The sequence below is a fragment of the Nicotiana sylvestris genome, chromosome 12 (genome assembly GCF_000393655.2).
Source record: "Nicotiana sylvestris chromosome 12, ASM39365v2, whole genome shotgun sequence".
Lineage (NCBI taxonomy): Eukaryota > Viridiplantae > Streptophyta > Magnoliopsida > Solanales > Solanaceae > Nicotiana > Nicotiana sylvestris.
This window is the reverse complement of record NC_091068.1, coordinates 89,698,787-89,719,667: the sequence shown is the minus strand read 5'-3', so window position 1 is coordinate 89,719,667 and position 20,881 is coordinate 89,698,787. Positions and strand designations below refer to the sequence as shown.

The window sequence follows — 20,881 nt, the reverse complement described above, 5'->3', positions numbered from 1 at the left end:
AAATCTCTCAAACAATCGCCTTCCACCGAGCTCCAAATTGAATTTTGTGATATGAAATTCAAACCCTCGAAAATCCCCTTTTTTGCCCAGCGATTTCCTCTTCTGTGTTCCCAGAACTGCATCTGTGGTCCCGCTTCTGTGATAGGGACTCCGCATCTGCAAGTTTTCTTTAAAATCCAAAGTCCACACCTACGCTCTTTCTTCCTCATCTGCGGATGCGCTTCTGCGGCTAAGCTCTCCGCTTCTGCGACTTTCCACCGCTTCTGCGATTCCCTATCCGCAGGTGCAAGTCCGCTTCTGTGGTGCCCTCACCGCACCTGCAAGCACTGGCTACCCAGACCAGGGCCACATCTGCGATCTCATCCTCGCTTCTATGACGCTGCACCTGTAGACCTTCCACCGTAGGTGCGAAAACACCAGATGGCTGATCCTTTCAACAATAACTCAACTTCAATATTTGATCCGTTAAACACCGGAAACTCACCCGAGGCCCCCGGGACCTCAACCAAACATATCAACCAATCCTAAAATACCATACAAACTTATTAGAGCCCTCAAATCACCTCAAACAATGCTAAAAACACAAATCACCCTCCAATCCAAACTTAATGAACTTGAGACTTCAAATTTCCATACTCGATACTGAAACCTACCAAACCATGTCCGATTGACCCCAAATTTTATACACATGTCATATTCAACAATACGGACCTATTCCAACTTTCGAAATCAGATTGCGACCCCGATATCAAAAATTCCATTACCGGCCTAAAACTCCAAAAATTCAACTTTCGCCATTTCAAGCCTAAATAAGATACGGACCTCCAAAACACAATCTGGACACTCCCCTAAGCCCAAAATTACCCAATGGAGCTAACGAAATTGATGGAACTCCATTCCGGTGTTGTCTTCACACAGTTCTTACTATGGTCCAAATCTTAAGACTTAAGCTCCCATTTAAGGACTAAGTGTCCCAAAACTCTCTGAAACTCAAAATGAATCATCCCGACAAGTCACAATAGCAGAAATAGATAATGGGGAAACAGTTAATAGGGGATCAGGGCTCTAATTCTCAAAATAACCGGCCGGGTCATTATAGCGCCTCGGTTCACTCTCGACCATTTGCTTCATCTATGCAGTCCCCGAATCTTCCGAGGGGGTTTGATCAAGCTCTTTCATCGTTTAAGTAAGGCTTTATTCTTGAGCATCGACGAGGACCGAGATCAAGGCTGGTAAGGGGGGTTCGTTTGGGTGAAGACTGAAGACATTATTCCCTCCAATTTTCTACAGTTCCTCGAAGAGTGGAATGCGTCCCGTAAGTCTTTCTTTTATTGAACATTTGTTATTCCCTTTCATTCTGCTTCTAACTGCCCATGTTCATTATAGTGCAACGGTTTCTCGTATTCCTTCTGCAGTCTCCGTTTTAAGAAGTGGATCGAGAGTATCTGCAAATAGATGCCATATTCCGAGTGCACGTGGCGCAAACTCTCATAGGGTAAGTGGGAGGCTCGTTCTCACGATGAGGCTTCCTCCCGAATAATTACCTTCATACTCTTGGCTTACACATCACTAAGTATTCTTTCTTCTTATAGGTTTGCCCAAGACCACCGAGCTTAGGTCGTTGGGTGAGGACGAGGATCTGTCCTTGCTTGCCGAACCCTCTACTTTGGGACAGGCCAGGGCTGCCACAGAGGAGAAAAGTAAGAAGAAAAGGAGGTCCCCAGACATCGAGGCGAAGAAGAAATAGGTGACCATCCGGGTCTAAAAAATCAAAAAGAACACCAAGTCCAGGGTACCGAACTATGATTACCTTTACCAGCTCAGGGACTATCTCAAGGATGACGACCTTGAGTTCATTACTCATGGGTCGACCCTCAACAAGGAGGAACAAGCAATAGTTAGGAAAGATGACCAAGAGGTCGATCCCCCTTTAGTTCAGGAACCAGTGGGAGAGATGGAGGTCTTAGCCTCTCGAGAAGCCGCTCCTATCTCGAAGGAGGTAGCCAGTGTAATTGACATTATAGAGACGCCGTCCTATATAGAGACCATGCTCGAAGAGGTCCAAGGGGGTAAGGAGAAATCAAATGAGATGGCTCAGGGCCCAAATGATTCCCTCGACATATTCTTCGATGGCATGGATATGGATGTGTTGGAGGACTTTTCCGGGCTTGGCCACCTAGAGGTCCCAAAAAAGGATATGATGTCGGGGGCGAGCGAGCCGAGCTCGAGTCTGAAACTAGTAAAGCGATTCCTTGCCTCGAGCGTGGACCTCGACCATAAGAGAATGGTTGTTCTTACTATACCAGCGGATGCCTGGGTCATGTCCGCTTCAGTAGGCATAGCCAACTACCTTCGTTCCTGGTGACTGACGAGGACCAAGCAAAGACGAATAGAGTGGGCATGTCGAGCCTCTTCAATGAGGTACAACAAGCGCTGAACCGGGTAAGGCATCTATCCTTCATACCACTTTACGAACATGCTTAGTTTTAGGCATGTTCTAATGACTTCATTATTTTTCAGGCTTTAGTGCTTCGTCATGAAAGCTTCTTTCGATCCTGCTTGGAGATCAGCCAGCTTGAGTTCGAGCTCAAAGAGCAAGTACGGAAGAAGGACATGTACAGGGCTCTTAGTGAACAACAAGATGAGGCCCTCAAGGACCTCCTGATTCTTCAGCCCGTGGTAGAAAATGCCCAGAATGAGGCCTCGACCTTGAAGCTATAGCACGCCAATCTAGTTGAGAAGGTAAGGATCTTTGAGGCTAAAAATGATAAGCTACTCGAGGTGGATAACAATGTAACTTCGCAGGTCTAACAGAAGATAGACCTGATCGACTAGCTTTGGGCTAAGATGGATGAGATCAACGCCACGACCGAGGCGTAGAAGGGTAGGATGGACCTGTTTGCATATCGCCTTTAATGCCTTAGCATAAAATCAAATGTAGTCTAGAGAACCCATTTTTTGGAGGTCTGGATGAGGCCCGATTTCAATGGTAACTCCGAGTTACTTGTGGTTTCAAGATTTTGATAGAATTGAAGGCTTTTAAGATGCTTAAGTGCCTCAGATGATGTTTTTGCCAAAGGTAACCTCTTAATAGGTTTCGATTTTACATAAGGGCCTGACTTTTTGAGTACGGACTTCGGATGTCTCCTAGCCGTTTTAGAGTGGCCGTAGCCTTTCATATTCAGGCAATGCCTCCGGGATTCGGTAGCCTGGGTCGTCCAAATTTTTATCGATCGAGAGTCCCCGAGTAGGGGTAGCCCATGGGCTTTAGGATCCGGGATCGAAGAAGTAAAATGCACAGTAATGCAAGGTAAATGATCGGAGGCACATAGACCTTGTGCCATGGCTAGAGTGGACTATATGGGCACAGTTCGCATGACCGTTTGACCCTTACAATGAATCCTAACCACCAAGCCATAGCCTTTGACATATAACATTTTCTTTTCCCTTGCTAAAGATCTTAATCTAGGGGTAATGGCCCCCAGTATTCGAGGCTGAACTTGTAAGGACTCGGATATTGTTGATATGATGCAAACGATCATTAATTTTGATTTAAGGCCGGTCTTCAAATCTAAGGTTGCACATTTTATTGTTGCCTCGTTAAAAACCTTGCCGAAAAAAACCCATTTTGGGACAAAATCGGTTCAAGGAAAAAACACGTGCTTTCAGACATATAAACCACATCCGCCCCTAGATGAGTACCTACATACTTTAATCCATAATGTAAAGGACAAAGCCGATAAGTGGTCTCAGTTAAACGGCAAACTCTGGGCACAATTGGGTTCATCTTTCTCGGAATGGGACAATCTTGGCTGGGAATACACCATGCTGAAGTCCAAATTAGGGGCAATCTTGGTTGATTCCTCCAAGGTAGAATAAATACTGGCCTAGTATAAAGTTGATGAGGAGGTGTCCGAGGCCCGCTTAAGGACGAAGACCGAGTACGTGAAGCGGCTATCCCAAATGGAGACCCTCGAAGAGATTCACGCCTGAGGATTTGACCTGTCGGTCGAGATCGAAGAAGCCAAGAGTCTCGAGACTGAGGCAAAGGAACTCTATGAGCTCTAAGGTCCCAAAGGCTTCGAAGGTTTCGAAGGTTCTAAAGGTTTTGGTGCTGAGTCGAGCTCCTGCGAATATTAGGCATAGATGCCTTAGTTTTTTTTATGTTTCACTTTTCGGACTTTTTTCTTTCTTGTTTATTTTGAGGCCGCTTTATCGTGCCTTTGTAATTTTTGAGACATGTATATAAAATTTTCCCTTTGGCAACACCGTGTTCTTCCTTTTCAGCATTTGTTTGCCGTAGAAGATGCCACTCGTTTGATGAGAAATAAAAAGGAATATCAAAAATTCGAGTGTGCCTTAGCATAGAATCAAACGTAATCTTAGAGCATCTGTTCTTTGGAGGTTCGAATGGGAACCGATTTCGATGGCAACTTCGGATTACTCGTGGCTTTGAAATTTCAATATAATAGAAGGCCTTTAAGATGTTTAAGTGTCTTAGTCATATACGATGATGTTTTTGCCGAGGGTAACCCTTTAATAGGTTTTGATTATACGTAAAGGCCTTACTTTCTAAGTATGGACTTCAGACGTCTCCGAGCCGTTTTAAGGTGGCTATAGCCTTTCATATTCGGGCACTGCCTAATAGGCATGGTGCCTTCGGAATTTCATAGCTCGGGTCGTCTGATTTTTTTATCGAACGACAGTCCTCGGGCTGAGGTAGCTCATGGGCTTTAGGATCTAGGATCCATTATGAAGCATCGACGAAGCAAAATATGTAGTAATAAAGTATGAAGAAACCAAAGGTTTCTTTCATTGTTTTATATGTAGAGTACATAATCGAAGGCGCATAAGCCTTGTGTCGTGGCTAGAGTGGGCTATATGGGCACAATCCATTTGACAGTTTGACCTTTACAATAAATCCTAACCACCAAGCCTTGGCTTTTGACATATAAAATTTACCCTTCCTAAAGATCTTAACCTAGGGGTAATGGCCCCCAGTATTTTAGGCCGAACTTGTGAGGGCTCAGATACTGTTGGTTTGGTGCAAACGATCAACAATTCCAGTTTAAGGCCGGTCTTCGAAACTAAGGTAGCATGTTTTACTATTGCCTCATTAAAAACCTTTCCAAAAAACCCACTTCGGAACAAAATCGGTTTAAGAGAAAAAGAGTACAACACGTGCTTTCATACCTAATAGTCACATTTGGCCTTGGATGAGTACCTACATAAGTTAGTACATAATATAACAAAATTAAAAAAAAGGAATTGAGTTCGTACCTTAGCAGTAGTATCGCTATAAGTATGCCATGTTCTAGTTGTTCGGTAGTTGTACACTGTTTCCCGATTTAAGTTTATACGAGCCTTTGCCGGTGATTCCGGCAACTCTGTATGGTCCTTCCAAATTCGGGCCCAGTTTCTCGTTGTTTGGGTTCCTGGTGCGTAGCGTTACTTTTCTCAACACCAAGTTCCCAACTTGAAAATGTCCAAGATTAGCTCTTCGGTTCTAGTACCTCCCTACTCACTGCTTCTAGGTGGCCAACCGGACCAGGGCGGCTTCCCGCCTTTCGTCTAATAATTCCAGGCTCGTGGACATGGCCTTGCCGTTTGACTTTTCGGTAGCATACTGGAACCTGAGGCTCGGCTCCCCTACCTCGATCGGTATCAAGGCTTCAACTCTGTAGAGTAGAGAGAACGGGGTCGCCCCGGTACTCAACTTTGAAGCCGTACGATATGCCCACAAGACTTCATGCAAGGTTTCCTTCCACTTTCCTTTTGAATCTGTCAATCTCTTTTTCAAGTTTTGGAATATAGTTTTGTTCATCGATTCCACTTTTCAGTTCCCACTAGGGTGGTAAGGCGTTGATAATATTTTCTTAATTTTGTGGTCTTCGAAAAACTTACTTACTTTGTTGCCGATAACAATAACAATGTAAGTACTTTAAATAGGAGAAGAGAAAAGAATAAATGTTAACGACTTTTTGGGCAAAATGAGGAAAAAATTAATATTTAGCCCAAAAGTTTAATAACTTTTTTTTATTCTTTTCTCTTCTCATATTTAAGATACTTACATTGTTAATTGTCATAAATTTATAAGATTGAATAGTAATTTTTCTTCGGTATGTGTATGGGTCCAAATTTGAACAACCACGACCGTCGACGAGTACGACGAATGGCGAGTTCCCCATAACCTGACGCCTTGTAGAGGACGACCTTGAGACAAACAAGAGATTGTACGACCCTTGTAATAATATAGGCACGTTAGGGGATACTAAGAATATTCCTTCGAATATTCCTTATAATCTGTCTTTTACAGCTTAGAAGGGACTCACTCCCTATATATATAGCGAACCATAACTTTATAAAGGGGGCATCGAGAATACTGGCCACAATTCTACTTATGAATGAGAAGTGTTCTTGAAAGGATTTTATTGATTTAGATCGATAAAGAAATCTTATTACCCATCTTCTCCTTACTTATCTTCCAATCTAGAGATAATTATACTTAGCTAAGATTTACCCCTTCAATTTTAATTGATTTGTTCAAAAAGGTTTCGATATCTTTTGAGTCAAACAATTTGGTGCCGTCTGTGGGAATTTCTATAGCTGAAATTGTAGTTTTCATCTAGATTCTTGAAAGAATAATCACTTTTCTTTAGCTTCATAAAGGCCAACAATGGCAGGAAAGGGAGAAGCAAGGCTAAAGGCAATAGTGGGTGTCACAAACAACCTCCTGAATTCCCTCAACGAAGCCAGCGGAGAAGGCAATGAAAATGCAACACCAAGTGTTACACCTGAGGGAGAGATTTCACCTCCCCCGCACGAGGATCTAACGATCTTGCACTAGAGGGAAACCTCAACATCCGCATAAGGAGAAATGCCACTAACCGTCAAAAGGCTATTAGAAGAACGGTTGACAAACACCTTGAACAACATGCTCGAGAAACCCGTTCGAAGAGATATCGAAGACACATTACCTGCAGAAATAGCAGCTGTTGCCAATGAGCCAAACACTACACGAACAGGTAACACCCGTATTGTTGCTGATGCAGGCAACGATGCACTTATGGCCATCCTAAAGAAAATGGAAAGATGGAAAATGAGAATAAAACACTCTGCGACCAGATGAAGGAACATTAGGAAAGGGTCGATAAAATACCAGGCGCTCCGTAGTTGTTACCAAAACACGATGTGGGCCGATTCGTCGAACATCCATATAGGGAAGGGGCAGCTCCCCATTCTATTCCAAAGACCTTCAAAATGCCGCCATATTTGAAAATATATGATGGCACCACGAACCCGGAGGATCACTTAATCCATTACGTTACCACAGTAAAAGGTAACGATTTATCAAAGGAATAGGTGTCGTCTATACTGCTAAAAAAGTTAACATGGTATTCCCAACTACCATCGCGGTCGATATCAATGTTCGAAGAGATGGCAGATAAATTTGTCACCGCTCATGCGGGAGCGAAAAAGGTAGAGGCCAAGGTCAATGATAGCTTCGCCATCAAGCAAACGACGAGCAAGGGACTTCGGGATTTCCTAGCCCGATTCAACAAGGTAAGGATGAACCTACCGAACGTGTTAGAGGGAATGGCAGTAGCAGCCTTTCAAAACGGGCTGAACAGAAATGGGTCAAAAGCAACTAAAAACTACTAAGTAGACTCATGAAGTACCCCTACCACGTGGGAAGAGATCCATAATGCCTATTGCGCCGAAGTGAGGGCAGACGAGGATGACCTGAACGGTCCGCTCCAGCGATTAACATCAGTCCAAACTGAGATAAGGAGAGATCGCCGCAATGACAGTCAAAGGGATCAACTACCACGTTTCAATCGAAAAAGGCAGCAGCCCTATATCCGAACATCCAATCCACCTCCTCCACGATGCACAGACGTCGCGCCTTGACACACCGCACCCCCCCCCAAAATGAAAGAGGTATGCCTCTACTATTATCTGCTCATAACTTTTGTATTTCTCCTTCAGAAATAGTGTACGCATTGGAAAAACTCGGCACGAAAGTACAGTGGCCGCAAAAGATGAAGTCGAATCCGAGCACCAGGAGGTCGAACGTTATGTGTGAATTCCACCAAGAAAGAGGACACAAGACCGAAGATTGCATAGGTCTGCGACAAGAAGTGGTAAGAATGTTAAACCAAGGATACCTGAAAGAACTGCTGAGCGACCGAGGAAGGGCCAACTTCGCTCGTGGATGCAATCAACCTCAAGGACCTCCAAAACCACCATCACCAGCTCGTACCATACAAATGATCATTGGCGGCAGCGATGACACGATAATCAACTATGTGAAATTCACCACCACACATAAACTCAAACGGACAGTTGCCCACGAATGGTATGACGACCTCGAAGATAGTATCATCTTCGATAAGCCGGATACTGACAGTTTGTCTTTCCCTCACTATGATGCTTTGGTTATAACTTTATGCATCGCAGATACCGATGTGAAAAGAATAATGGTGGATGACGGAAGCGGCGTGTGTATTGTTCACCCATGAGTTCTCATGCAGATGAGGCTCGAGGATAAAATAATACCGTGTTGCATAACACTAACGAGTTTTAATAATGCAGTGGAACGAACCTCTGGGGAAATAGTGCTACCCGTCCTGGCAGGAGGAGTCACCCTGGAAACGACATTCCATGTCATGAACCAAGAAACAACCTACAATGCCATCATAGGACGACCATGGATACACGCCATGCGCGTCGTCCCGTCAAGTTTCTATCAAGTAATCAAATTTCCCACGTCATGGGGGATATTCAGCATCCGAGGCGAGCCATGCACTGCCCAAGAATACTACTGGATAGCCCAATATTGCATGCACACCAAATAACTAAAAGGGTAAGTGCGGAGGCATAGCAATCAGCCGTGTCAGGAACCAAACCCGACACACAAGTAGAAACCATCAAAGACCCGAACGTCATAGAAGCTTGCAAAGCAACCATAGAAGATCTTGATCCCGTTCAACTGGACAATACTGATAGCACGAGAAAGGCTTATGTCGGACACAATCTCTCGGAACCAGGTAAATATCGTGAGTTCTTAACTAACAATGCCGATTTGTTTGCCTTTTCCCACTCAGATATGCTAGGAATCCCAAGGGATATCGCCGCACATAGGCTGAACGTTGATCCTCTTTACCCTCCGGTATGACAAATGAGGAGAAAGTTCAATGCCGCCATCAATGAGGCGGTTAGCGATGAGGTTGATAAATTACTCGCCAATGGTTCCAACAGAGAGTCGAAATACCCCCAATGGGTCGCCAATGTAGTCATGGTAAAAAAAAAGAAGGGGAAATGGCGGATGTGTGTTGACTTCACCGACCTGAACAAAGCATGCCCGAAAGATTCCATTCCGTTACCGCACATCGATCAGCTCATCGACGCAATAGCGGGGCACGAACTACTAAGTTTTTTGGATGCCTATTCCGGTTACAACCAAATTCTAATGGCTGAAGAAGATCAAGAAAAGACGACTTTTATCACTTACCGAGGAACGTACTGCTAAAAGGTAATGCCGTTCGGACTCAAGAATATAGGGGCTACATATCAAAGGTTAGTCACCAAGATGTTCAAAGAACAACTCGGTAAGACCATGGAGGTTTACATCGACGACATGCTAGTAAAATCGACAAAGAAAGAGGATCACATTGGCCATCTGAAGGAGGCCTTCGAGATATTGAGGCAATACGGGATGAAGCTGAATCCCGAAAAATGTGCCTTCGATGTAACCTCGGGAAAGTTCCTTGGTTTTCTAGTGTCACAAAAGGGCATCGAGAAAACTGGCCATAATTCTACTTATGAATGAGAAGTGTTCTTGAAAGGATTTTACTGATTCAGATCGATAAAGAAATCTTATTACCCGTCTTCTCCTTACTTATCTTTCAATCTAGAGATTACTATACTTAGCTAAAATTTACCCCTTCAGTATGCATATAAAAGTTATCCATCCTCTATTATTTTATTTTTTTTAACTTTTCACTCTCTCTTTCTTACCATTAAATTTCTTTATTTATATCATTTTCTTATTAGTGCTCCTTTAATTTATTTTATTCAATTTTATTTATTTCAAAATCGCAAAAAGTACGGATAATTTAACTAGTTTTAATTATATTTGATGCACCTTGACGTATCAAAATTCTCCTAGAACATCAAGCCTATATATCTCAACCATATGAATTTATGCACCGAGTCCCATTATAAGCGTGAGTGTTTCTCCCATTATCCAATTTCCCCGACCCCAAATGTAAGGAAAAAATAGGTAATTTTACCTCCTATAGCAAAGGTTAACACCTTATTTATTTTAAATAAATACCATTTAAAAAAGTTATATTCTATAGATACATTTTAAGGTTTATAACAAAATATTTAATTTTGGTTACCTCCTAGCCCTAAGCTACTAAATACGCTAATCAGTTACAATATTTTCTTTCTCTCTCTACTTTGATACATCCCATTCTCTTCCCCCATCCTATTAAAATTTCCGATTCTCTTCCTCTTCTCTGTCTAGTTCGCTTGCGATTTGTCCTCCGTCGATACAACATTATGAATTTCCCCCGACTTGTACAAAAGATATTTGTATGATGTAGTTTCCCCATTTGCTGAAAATGGTTAGCTTCCCGGAGTTGTACCATACTGCATCGTTGTTGGTGTGCCAGAGTCTTCTGTAATCCATGAAATCCTCATCTTGTATTCACCAACCATGGAAATATGCACCTGAAAGTGTGAGATAGCTAAATTTGTAATACTAACTGTATGGTCTAAAAGCTTAAACACTCATCGATCTAATCGATCTCAATATGATTCTCCGATGTATCTTCACCGTTCAGCAATTCCTTTGGAAATTCACCGCCGAGGATTATAACCTTAAAGAAGATATGCAGATGCTCATCATGAATTTGAAGTATTTCAAATGCAAGACTCATCCCCTCCACCAGATTGTTATCTAAAAAATTTCATTTCTTATTCATCATTTTCTTTCTTCTATTGTTCAAACTCATGCTCTAAGATTTTTTTTCATTGTAATTCAATGTATCTCGTTGTATTCCATGTATTTCATTGTATTCATTGTCTTTTTTCTCATTGTATTTCAATGTATCCCGATGTATTCTATATATTTCATTGTATTCACTGTCTCACTATATGCCATGAATGTATTCATAAGTTTTTTTTTAATTAATATAATTTGTGTATTCAGATGTATTATATAATTTTTATGAAGATTGCTATGTTTTTGGGATATTTTTCGGTTGAGAATCTTTTTTATAATTGAAAATACAAAATTTGTGTGTTATAATTGAGTTTGTTGAGTTATATTAAGAGCCTATTATGTTAATTGATTCACCTTCCCTTTTAAAAACAGTGTAATCCCCTATTTCACGCCGTGAATACAGTCGAATACAATAATCTGTCTAGCTGTAATCCCACGTTTCACTCCATGAATACAGTCGAATACACTCGAATAAAACAACTGATTAGCTGGACTTCCCTGATTCACGCCTATTTTTATTACTGTATTTATGAATACAATAGCTTAAATACATCAAATACATCTTATAACCACATAAAAGGTATCTATAATCCGTAATATAACAAATGATATCTATAGATGGCTAATTACTGCTAAAAGATAGTGTTTTATGAAAATTTTCCAAAACATTATAGTATTTCCAAAAAAGGTTCAAAAATTGGAAAAGGTAAGTCGAAAAATACTAGGAAAGGACAGAACACTCGACACTGTTCACTTCAGGTTCAGCTCCGAACACACACACACCCCAAAAAACCTGAGATCTATCGATCTCAAGGTGTACAGTGTCTTTCCATGAGCCCCATCTTTTGATCTCATTCCAAATCATACATTTTTCTACATATCGTGTGGAGTGAGAGAATTTAAAGAGGGAAAAATGGGTGGATCTTTGATAAGCTCGAGGGCCTTTGATTGGAAAACAGGGCAGATGATAATGGTAGCCCTTTTAGTAATGATAAGTTTTTTTTATAGTGGTACTCTTTTTGGCCATAACCCATCTCTCTACGTCCCTCAACATCAACAACAAGAAGAATTCACTCTTGCTTCCAACACCACTTTATCAGAAACATCCTCTGGTTAGTCTCTCTTTTCCTATGCTTACAAAATATTACTACTAAAAATTGCAACTTTTTTGTTTGTTGAAAGAATTTAAAGAATATTTGTATTGAGTACTCCTAATTTAGTACTCCTCTTTCCCAATTTATGGGATGCATTTTCCTTTTTAGTCTGTCTCAAGATTCTGTCTTTCTTTCTTATATTCTGTGCTCAATCAAACAACATTACACAAATTGTGATTTTAATTAAGTGGTTTATCTTGATACCAGAAGGAAGTTAGGGCAGTGCAGCTTACTTTTGTCCATTTTGGTTTTCTTGGGGTTTAGATGAATCTGCATTTCCCTATAGATCAGAGATTCTGTCACTGGTACTTGAATCTGATCTTTATGTTATGCATGAGCAAACTTGACATTGTTCTGATTAATTTTTTTGGGGGGCTTGTTAGAAATAAATACACGGTTACTTAGTTAGATAGCATTTTAGGCAAAAGGAATTAGCATGATTTGCAACGTCCTTGGTGTGTCCTAAGAGAAATATTAGATTTGGCGGTATCGTGACCTTAGATCCAGTTTAGGGAAATACTTATCCCATTTAATTTATCCAAAAGCTCCTCTATGACGTGTAGTAAACTTGTTCTTGACTGTATGACTATTTAGCTCTTAATCCTTACTCATCCTTAGCAATCATCTTTCCTTTTTGACCATCAATACTTCCAGAGATGGGACTATATCAGATATTGTTAGTTGGTTGTGCAAAAACGCTTTCACTCTGATTCAGCTTCCTCCCTTGTTTCTGTTTTCAGGCTTTACTTCTGCAATAGGAGCATTTTATCATTTTTTTTGCCTGCATGCACTCAAGTTAGAAACTTCAAATTTTTGTTATGATGTTTACAGCTGGGTCCAATCTTTTCCTCACTACAGCTTCTGAATGGTTTTTGAACTTTTTCTTTGAAGATTTTCGAGGCATGTTGACAAAATCCATATTTTTCTTATCCATGTTGCTTCCAATTTCCTGCTTGTCAACCTTACTACTCAGGAATTGCGTCTAGAAACTGAGACGCATCTGTTAGGGCAGTCAATGTGTGTCCATGTGAATTTGTGTCCTGCTTTTTCTCTTACCATTTTACTTTCCTTAAATTTGTTACTCTCACTTGTGTCATTTTTCTTTTTCTAGGGTGAGCAGTCCCTAGTTGGTTGAACGTTGAGCTCTCATAATTGACTTTCTTTTCATTGACTCCTAGGCTTTTTTGTTTTACTAGCTTCCTATTATTGGAATCCCGGATCCATGTATTTATAATATGCATGCAGGTGTTCCGAAGTTCACAAACAAGATCGTTCTTTCATATAGGATGGTACCCCTCACAATCCCTGAAACTGGGATAAATGTATGTCCTCTGAAATTTAATGAGTATATCCCCTGTCATGACATTTCTTATGTTAAAGAATTGATGCCAAAGTTAGATCCTTCAAGGAAAGAAGAGCTAGAGAGGCATTGTCCTCCGCTTGAAAGACGCTTGTTTTGTTTGGTGCCACCTCCAGCTGATTATAAGATACCAATAACGTGGCCAACTAGCAGGGATTATGTTTGGCGGAGTAATGTAAACCATACACGTCTTGCGGAGGTAAAAGGAGGACAAAATTGGGTACATGAAAAGGATCAGCTTTGGTGGTTTCCAGGCGGTGGAACTCATTTTAAACATGGAGCTACAGAATATATTGAGAGGTATGCGGTCTGTTTCTCTTTCGCTTCTCCTGTCCATGTCATTATTGGAGTTGCAGCCTTTTGATAATTTTACTACATTATTTTCCGGTCATAAGCATGCAAAATGAAAACTGATTTGAAACACACGATGGCTTCCCTGAAGCAATTTAACGAAGCTAATTTATGTTGTACTAGATGATCCATTTACACTTATTAAGAATGGTGAGAATCATTCACACCCTTAGTCCTAAGAAGGTTGCCCCCTTTCAGTATCCAAGAGTCGAATTGTCAGGACGCACTTTTGGGGATGTGAAGTGTGCCAAGTGAGGCTGGGCTTACCTGGAAAGCCTATTCTTTCCTATTATGAGGATCAGATAGAGTTTCCTCTGTGCCGGGCATTTCAAAATTTTCTAACATGTCAGTAGTTTGCCCGAACACCACCGTCACAAAAAAAATGCCAACAGCTTTTCAACATCACACATGAGCTTGGTTATACAAACATTATACGATTTTGTAGTTGATCACAAAAATTTGTTAATATATTATTTCTCAAAAAATCTTAACTGACTTTGTCTAGTAAATATCCTAAAAAATACAAATTAATTACGAAAATCTTCAATTTTGCATCATTTCACCTTGTATCTAGATACAAACAAGTGTCAATCCTTCATGATATCATTCTTTTATGTAGCTGATGTACTAAATTCATTTATCCAATGCAGGTTAGGGAATATGACAACTAATGAGATTGGTGACTTGCGTGCAGTAGGGGTATATCAGGTGCTTGATGTTGGTTGTGGGGTTGCTAGTTTCTCTGCCTATCTTCTTCCTCTAAATATAGAAACACTATCTTTTGCTCCCAAAGATGGTCATGAGAATCAGATTCAATTTGCTTTGGAACGAGGAATCGGTGCTATGATATCTGCTTTAGCTACGAAGCAGCTACCATATCCAAGTAACTCTTTTGACACGGTCCATTGTTCCAGATGTCGAGTTGATTGGCATGAAAATGGTGAGTGTTTATTTTATGAACGTGCGAGCCTTATATGCTTAAATGTAAATGACCTAGATGTAATTGCTTTACGTTAATAAGGAAACTATGTCTAATTATTCGGCTTTCTACATCCTGCATGTTTAACAGTAGAATGGTACGTAACGGTGGAAATTTAATGAACTTAATGTTGTGTTAGAATCTGCAAGGCCTTAGATATCTTTCCATAATATTCTTGTTCGACCAGCTTGATTATCATGAAGCTATTATTAGCTTGTTCTTTCTATGTCAAGTAGACATTACCCAAGACACTCTCGTGACAACTAAACTGTTATAGCTGAGTTTCAAACTATGGTACATAACCTTGCAAATTATGCTTATGACTCTGTTCTCCTAAGGTACTTGAATCTAAGGTGGACTTTCATAGGTTAAAACTGTATATTTTGCTATTTCTGAATTATGTCATTTTGGACAAGTGTAATCAACCCAGACAGAGTTATATGCTACCTGTGCATGTTATTTAAATACAGTTATTGTTTTACAATGCCTAAAACTATGTTTTCATCTGGGTGAGCGTGCAGATGGTATTTTACTCAAAGAAGTGAATCGCATCTTAAGATCAAATGGATATTTTGTCTATTCAGCTCCTCCTGCCTATAGAAAGGATAAGGATTTCCCAGAGATATGGGACAAATTAATAAATCTAACTGCTGGAATGTGCTGGAAGCTTATTGCACAGAAAGTTCAGACAGCAATATGGGTTAAGCAAGAAGATAATTCATGTCTTCAGCATAACGCTCAGGAGCAGCTTGTAAACTTGTGTGATTCTGAGGAGGATTTGAAGCCATCTTGGAAAACACCTCTCAGGAACTGTGTTACCCTTAGTGATAGTTCATCTTCTTTGAAGAAACTACCTCCTCGACCACAACGTCTTTCAGAGTATACACAAAGTCTCAGCCGGATAGGTTTGTCAATTCTCTTCCTTGGTGTAGTTGTATTAATGTATTGTCCTCTTTTAGCTCTCGAATCAATCATAGTGAATATGTCCCTTAGGAGGTGCAAATTTCAGGTCTTAATTCTTTATTACGCTGTTGAGAATCAGAATGAATATGTATGCCCTAGCATGTTGGGTGCTTCTGTTTGATCATATTCATTCGGCTCTTTTCATAGTCTTCTTTAACCAGCAATAATTGCCTATGTTTCTTGTGGAACATCGAGTAGTAATGGCAGAGATGTGATGATTAAATGACTAGGTCATAGGCTCTAACGATACGAGGTTTGGAAATAGTTAGAGCGCTGATGCTTTTGATGTTGTTTTCCTACAAATATAGAGATATTAGTAGCTTGCAAGCTAAAGGTTTTCTTAGTGACTTGAGATTTGTTTTATGATCTTAGTAATTTTCTTGTTAAATACTGGTCTACAAAAGTTTAAACAACCCCTTTTGTCTTCAAATTGCCAAAAAGATAATCTATAGTGTAGCAATCTTGTTTGTTATAGAAAATCCTTTTAGATTGTGTAAAATAAGTGAAAAAATCTTTGAATGATCTAACATATGGCGGCAGCTATTCCAGTTGTCCAACAACGCGTTTATATTACAACAAAATGATAGTTTAATTGGGTAACATCCGATAATAAGTATAATTGGGTAGTTTATTAATAAAACTCGTATTCATGCTATGGAAGTATTAACTCAACTAGATGTGGTTAGCAAGAAGAGTAGCCACTAGTATTGAGAAGGTACGGAAAACCTCTTATGAATCTATTCCATCGCCATGCCTTCTAAAGGAAAAAAGAAAACTTTATATTAGGTATATTCCAATGTAATTTTCAGCTTCTTCTGGTAGTATGTTTGATGCAGTATAAAATTTCTGGTGATCACTAGAATTGTTTGAAGTTGCCTATGCTATCATACTGAAAGCCTGTTTCTTTCCCCGACTTTTGAATACTTTGTTAAATTTTGGAATGTCTATCGTAAATCTTTTGAATAAGTGTGCAACTTCTAGAAGATGCTTTTCTTGTTTCCAAATTAGACAATCTCCTAACAACTGAATAAAAAATATTCAACTAAATACGGAATGAACAAGGAGCCGCTGTTGAGTTGCAGTTTTTCCTTATCCATATTACTTCTTCTAGCTTTGACCATTTCTATATTTCTTGCACGTGAGAGTTGGCCTATTCAATCAGCAAGTTTGCATTTGTGGTTCCTTTTCATTTCTCTCAAACTAAGGGTAGCCCGGTGCACAAGGCATCCTGCGTTTACGCAGGGTCCGGGGAAGGGCCGCACCCAAGGGGTGTGATGTAGACATCCTAGCATTAGGGTAGGTTGTTTAGTGCTAATTTTTTCCTCAACTTTTATTGTTGTTATCTTCTCTAAAAGATCATTTCTGGCCTAAAATGCTAATATTATGCTAAAAATGATAATTGAGGCTGTTGTTGTGCTTTTAACATGGAACTACTAAGACACCTATTCCTTTCTGAAGTATAATTCTGAACAAGAAAGCTTTATGGAGATTGTCCGTTCATCTCTTCGGAACTCTCATTACGTCTGACATGCAAAATCCATTTCTTGCAGGTATTGATCATGAGAAGTTCTTAAAGGATACAATCTATTGGCAAGATCAAGTTCGCCATTACTGGAGACTGATGAATGTTGAGGAGAAAGAAATACGTAATGTAATGGACATGAATGCTTTCCTTGGTGGGTTTGCGGTCGGCTTAAATACATGGCCTGTCTGGGTGATGAATGTTGTTCCTATAACCATGAATAACACCCTGTCTGCCGTTTATGGCAGGGGTCTTACGGGCGTATTTCATGACTGGTAGGCTATTAATTCATTGTCCCTTACCTATAAAGCTCTAATCTGATTTACAAGTGACCTTAACAAAATATCTAATTGCATCTGTAGGTGTGAGTCATTCTCCACATATCCCCGCACTTATGATTTGTTGCATGCCAGTCATCTTCTATCTCACTATAAAGATCGTGAAGAAGGTTGTAGAGTTGAAGATATCATGCTGGAGATGGACCGTATTCTACGACCTCAGGTAAAGGATTTTCATTCCAACTTGATGCTTGAGAGACTAAATAGTTAATCAATTGATAAACTGAAAGCATCTGCAAGATTGATTGTTGCATTTCATAGTTCAGAAAAGTCAGAACAAGTCTATTAGTTCGATAAATGACATATGTGAAATATATAACCCCCTCAGAAAAGGGAGCATTTAGTTTCTTGATTACAAACCAGGTTTACAAATTAGCAGAATGCATTTAACAGTAACGATGAGGAAAATGAAGTGAACAGACAGGGTGGAAAGGAAACTCAAATCCACAGTGTAAAACATGGAATTTCCGAAATTATGGTATCTCACTGGATCAGTAGTTCCTTTATATTTTAACCAACTTAATTTACAAACTTTGACATTTCACTATAAGTTCGTTTCTATCAATGAAAAAGGAAAATATAAATCCTTGATCTCTATATCTATTGAAAATAGGGTAGAGATGGAACTCAAAAGTGTGTTAGTTTTCCAAGCAAAACTTAAGACATTCTACTACTTGTTTTCAAGTTTAGCGCTGACAATTTCTTGATACAGTTTTAATTGACATAACGGCTCCACAATTTTTGTTCAAGCTCAGTGTTTTGGATGAGAGTTCGTATGATCATTCATGTAGCTGGAAAAATGTTCCGATGTAAGAGGATTTTTCAAGGACTCTTTGGATTAGTGGAACTGTGACAAATTCAAAATTCTTATTGACTAATTATGTTTAGAAACAAGAGACTCCTTTTCAATGTAAAATATACTACATATTTATGTCAACTGAATTGAGCTTAACAGGAGCCAGTTGGTATATCCATTCAGCAATTGTGACATGTGAAACCTCCGAGAATATTCATGTAGAAGTTTCAATTGCGAACAAATTTAATATTCTCAAGTTATATGCAGGGATTTATCATTATTAGAGATGAAGAACCTATCATATCAAGGATCCAAGCTCTTGCACCAAAGTTTCTCTGGGACGTCCAACTACATTTTCTAGAAGACCATCAGAAAAAGTCGGAGCCAGTCTTATTTTGCAGGAAAAGGTTTTGGGCTGTTGTTTAAAGCAGTTTTGCCTGCGATTCTTAGTTGAATGTATACCGTTATATTCGTCTAACTTATTCATAAGATGGTAAATCAGTTTGTCTCATAGGTAATGCTTTCTGTTTTTATCAGTTTACAGGAGGCCGGAATGTAGTTCTTAACTTGTAATTGTTGTACACATGAGAGAACAACTTCATTGCTGTAACATAAAGAAGTGAGTTTTTTGTCATTTTAAACTAACGAAGATTGAAAAATCCCAGTTCATTTCAGTTTTGCTAGCTAGTACTTCAAAATGAATTGAACCTTGCATTTTCCATTTTCACTTCCTTCTCAATGCTATTATTGCCTAGAGTTGGTACTTGCCATTAAATTACTGACTTGTTGCATTATAGTCAGGACATAAATAGTGTAATATATTCACTTTTGTCTCTCAATTACTAATAGCCTCCTCTCTCGCATCACATCAGCAACTAACTTCAGGATTTTTAGGTTTCCTTTGCCAGCGAAAACAAGGTGAAAAAGTTTTCAACCAATATTTTTTCAAGTTTTGAAGTTGTATCTGTTTGATATTTTTTTGTTTTTGGAAAACTTGAAACACTCCATTATGCCGAGGGTCTTTCGGAAACAATCTCTCTCCCCCTAGGGTAAGGTTAAGATTTGCTTAAATATTACCTCCCTATATGTGAGACTATACTTGGGTTGTTGTTGGAAAACTTGAAAAACTTAATTTATAAATTGTCAAAATAACATCTAGTAGTATATTACCCATTTTAACATTCTAATCGCGATCGTGGTCTAGTTGCCGCACAGTGACGTACACAGAAATTTTTGTAAGCAGTATCAATATTTGAAGAAATGAATAAATTATTGTAGTGGCAAGCAGTATCATTTTTTGTATTTATACCTAATATTTTAATTTTATTTATTACTTATACATACAGATTACGAAAATATTTCGACGAAGCGGTATCACGTGACTCCACGCACATCTCCACTTTCCACCAAATATTTGCTATTTTTCATCCGATACATTGGTCTGGAGGTAATTCTGTTCATCAAAGTTCCTACAAAAGAGAATAAATTAATTATCCAAAAGTTTTTGTTATTGAAATTTAAACTCTAATATCCCATACTATTTTTTTATCCATAGCATCAACGAAGGAAGCAACAAGAAAGTAAACTATTTTAACCTCTGTAAAAGCAAAGTAGTGTCAATAGTAGCATGAGGACAAGATGTAAACAAGAGAAAAGAACATTAATAGTTGAAGTTTTTGACATGACAAGACAAGACAAGATAACCCCATGCTTGTGGGACATTAATTGACCCACTCTCTTCAGACATCTTCACTCTCCTTGTCCCTATTCTCTCATACCTCTCCATTATCTCTTTGCCAGTTTCTGCAACTTCCTTCTGCTACAATACGTATGGTTCCTTTGACTCTTTCACTCGCATACTAGCTTTATTCCTAGAGGCCGACTAAACATTTGAAATTTATAGGTTCTAAATTAATCGAAGTAGTAACTAGTATATATATATATATAACAAATTTCTTAATACAACAATAAGATCTATGCAAAGGCTATTAAGTTCGTCAAAATCCGTAACTAATATTGTAATGACCCGATCGATCGTTTTGAGCACTTGCACTTCGCTCGGTAGTTTGAGGGCAAGATAACTTTGTATGATGTATTATGACTTGTGTAAGTCGATTTTGATTTTTCAGTTAATCGGAATTGATTTAGAAGAAGAAATTTCATGATTGAAGCTTTAAGGTTGGAAGAGTCGACAAAGTTTGACCTTTTAGTATTCGACCTCAAATTGAAGTTTTGATGGTTCCGTTAGGTACGGATGGTGATTTTGGACTCGGGCGTATGTCTGAATTTGCATTTGGATGTTTCTAGAAGGTTTCAGGGCTTATTAGTGAAAGTTGGAAATTTGAAGGTTTGGAAAGTTCGGCCGGGAGTTGACTTTGACAATATTGGATTCGGATTGTGGCTT

The 20,881-nt window shown here is 39.3% G+C and overlaps 1 protein-coding gene across 1 annotated transcript; it reads left to right on the top strand.

Moving 5' to 3' along the window:
- Positions 1–11,794: 11,794 nt before the first annotated feature.
- LOC104244739 (probable methyltransferase PMT7) lies at positions 11,795–19,151 on the top strand. The gene is made up of 7 exons (XM_009800214.2): positions 11,795–12,126; positions 13,414–13,828; positions 14,530–14,819; positions 15,380–15,763; positions 17,372–17,618; positions 17,706–17,844; positions 18,745–19,151. Exons 1-7 carry the CDS (start codon positions 11,928–11,930, stop codon positions 18,901–18,903), a joined length of 1,833 nt encoding a protein of 610 aa, XP_009798516.1. The 5' UTR covers positions 11,795–11,927; the 3' UTR covers positions 18,904–19,151.
- The last annotated feature ends 1,730 nt before the right edge of the window (positions 19,152–20,881 follow it).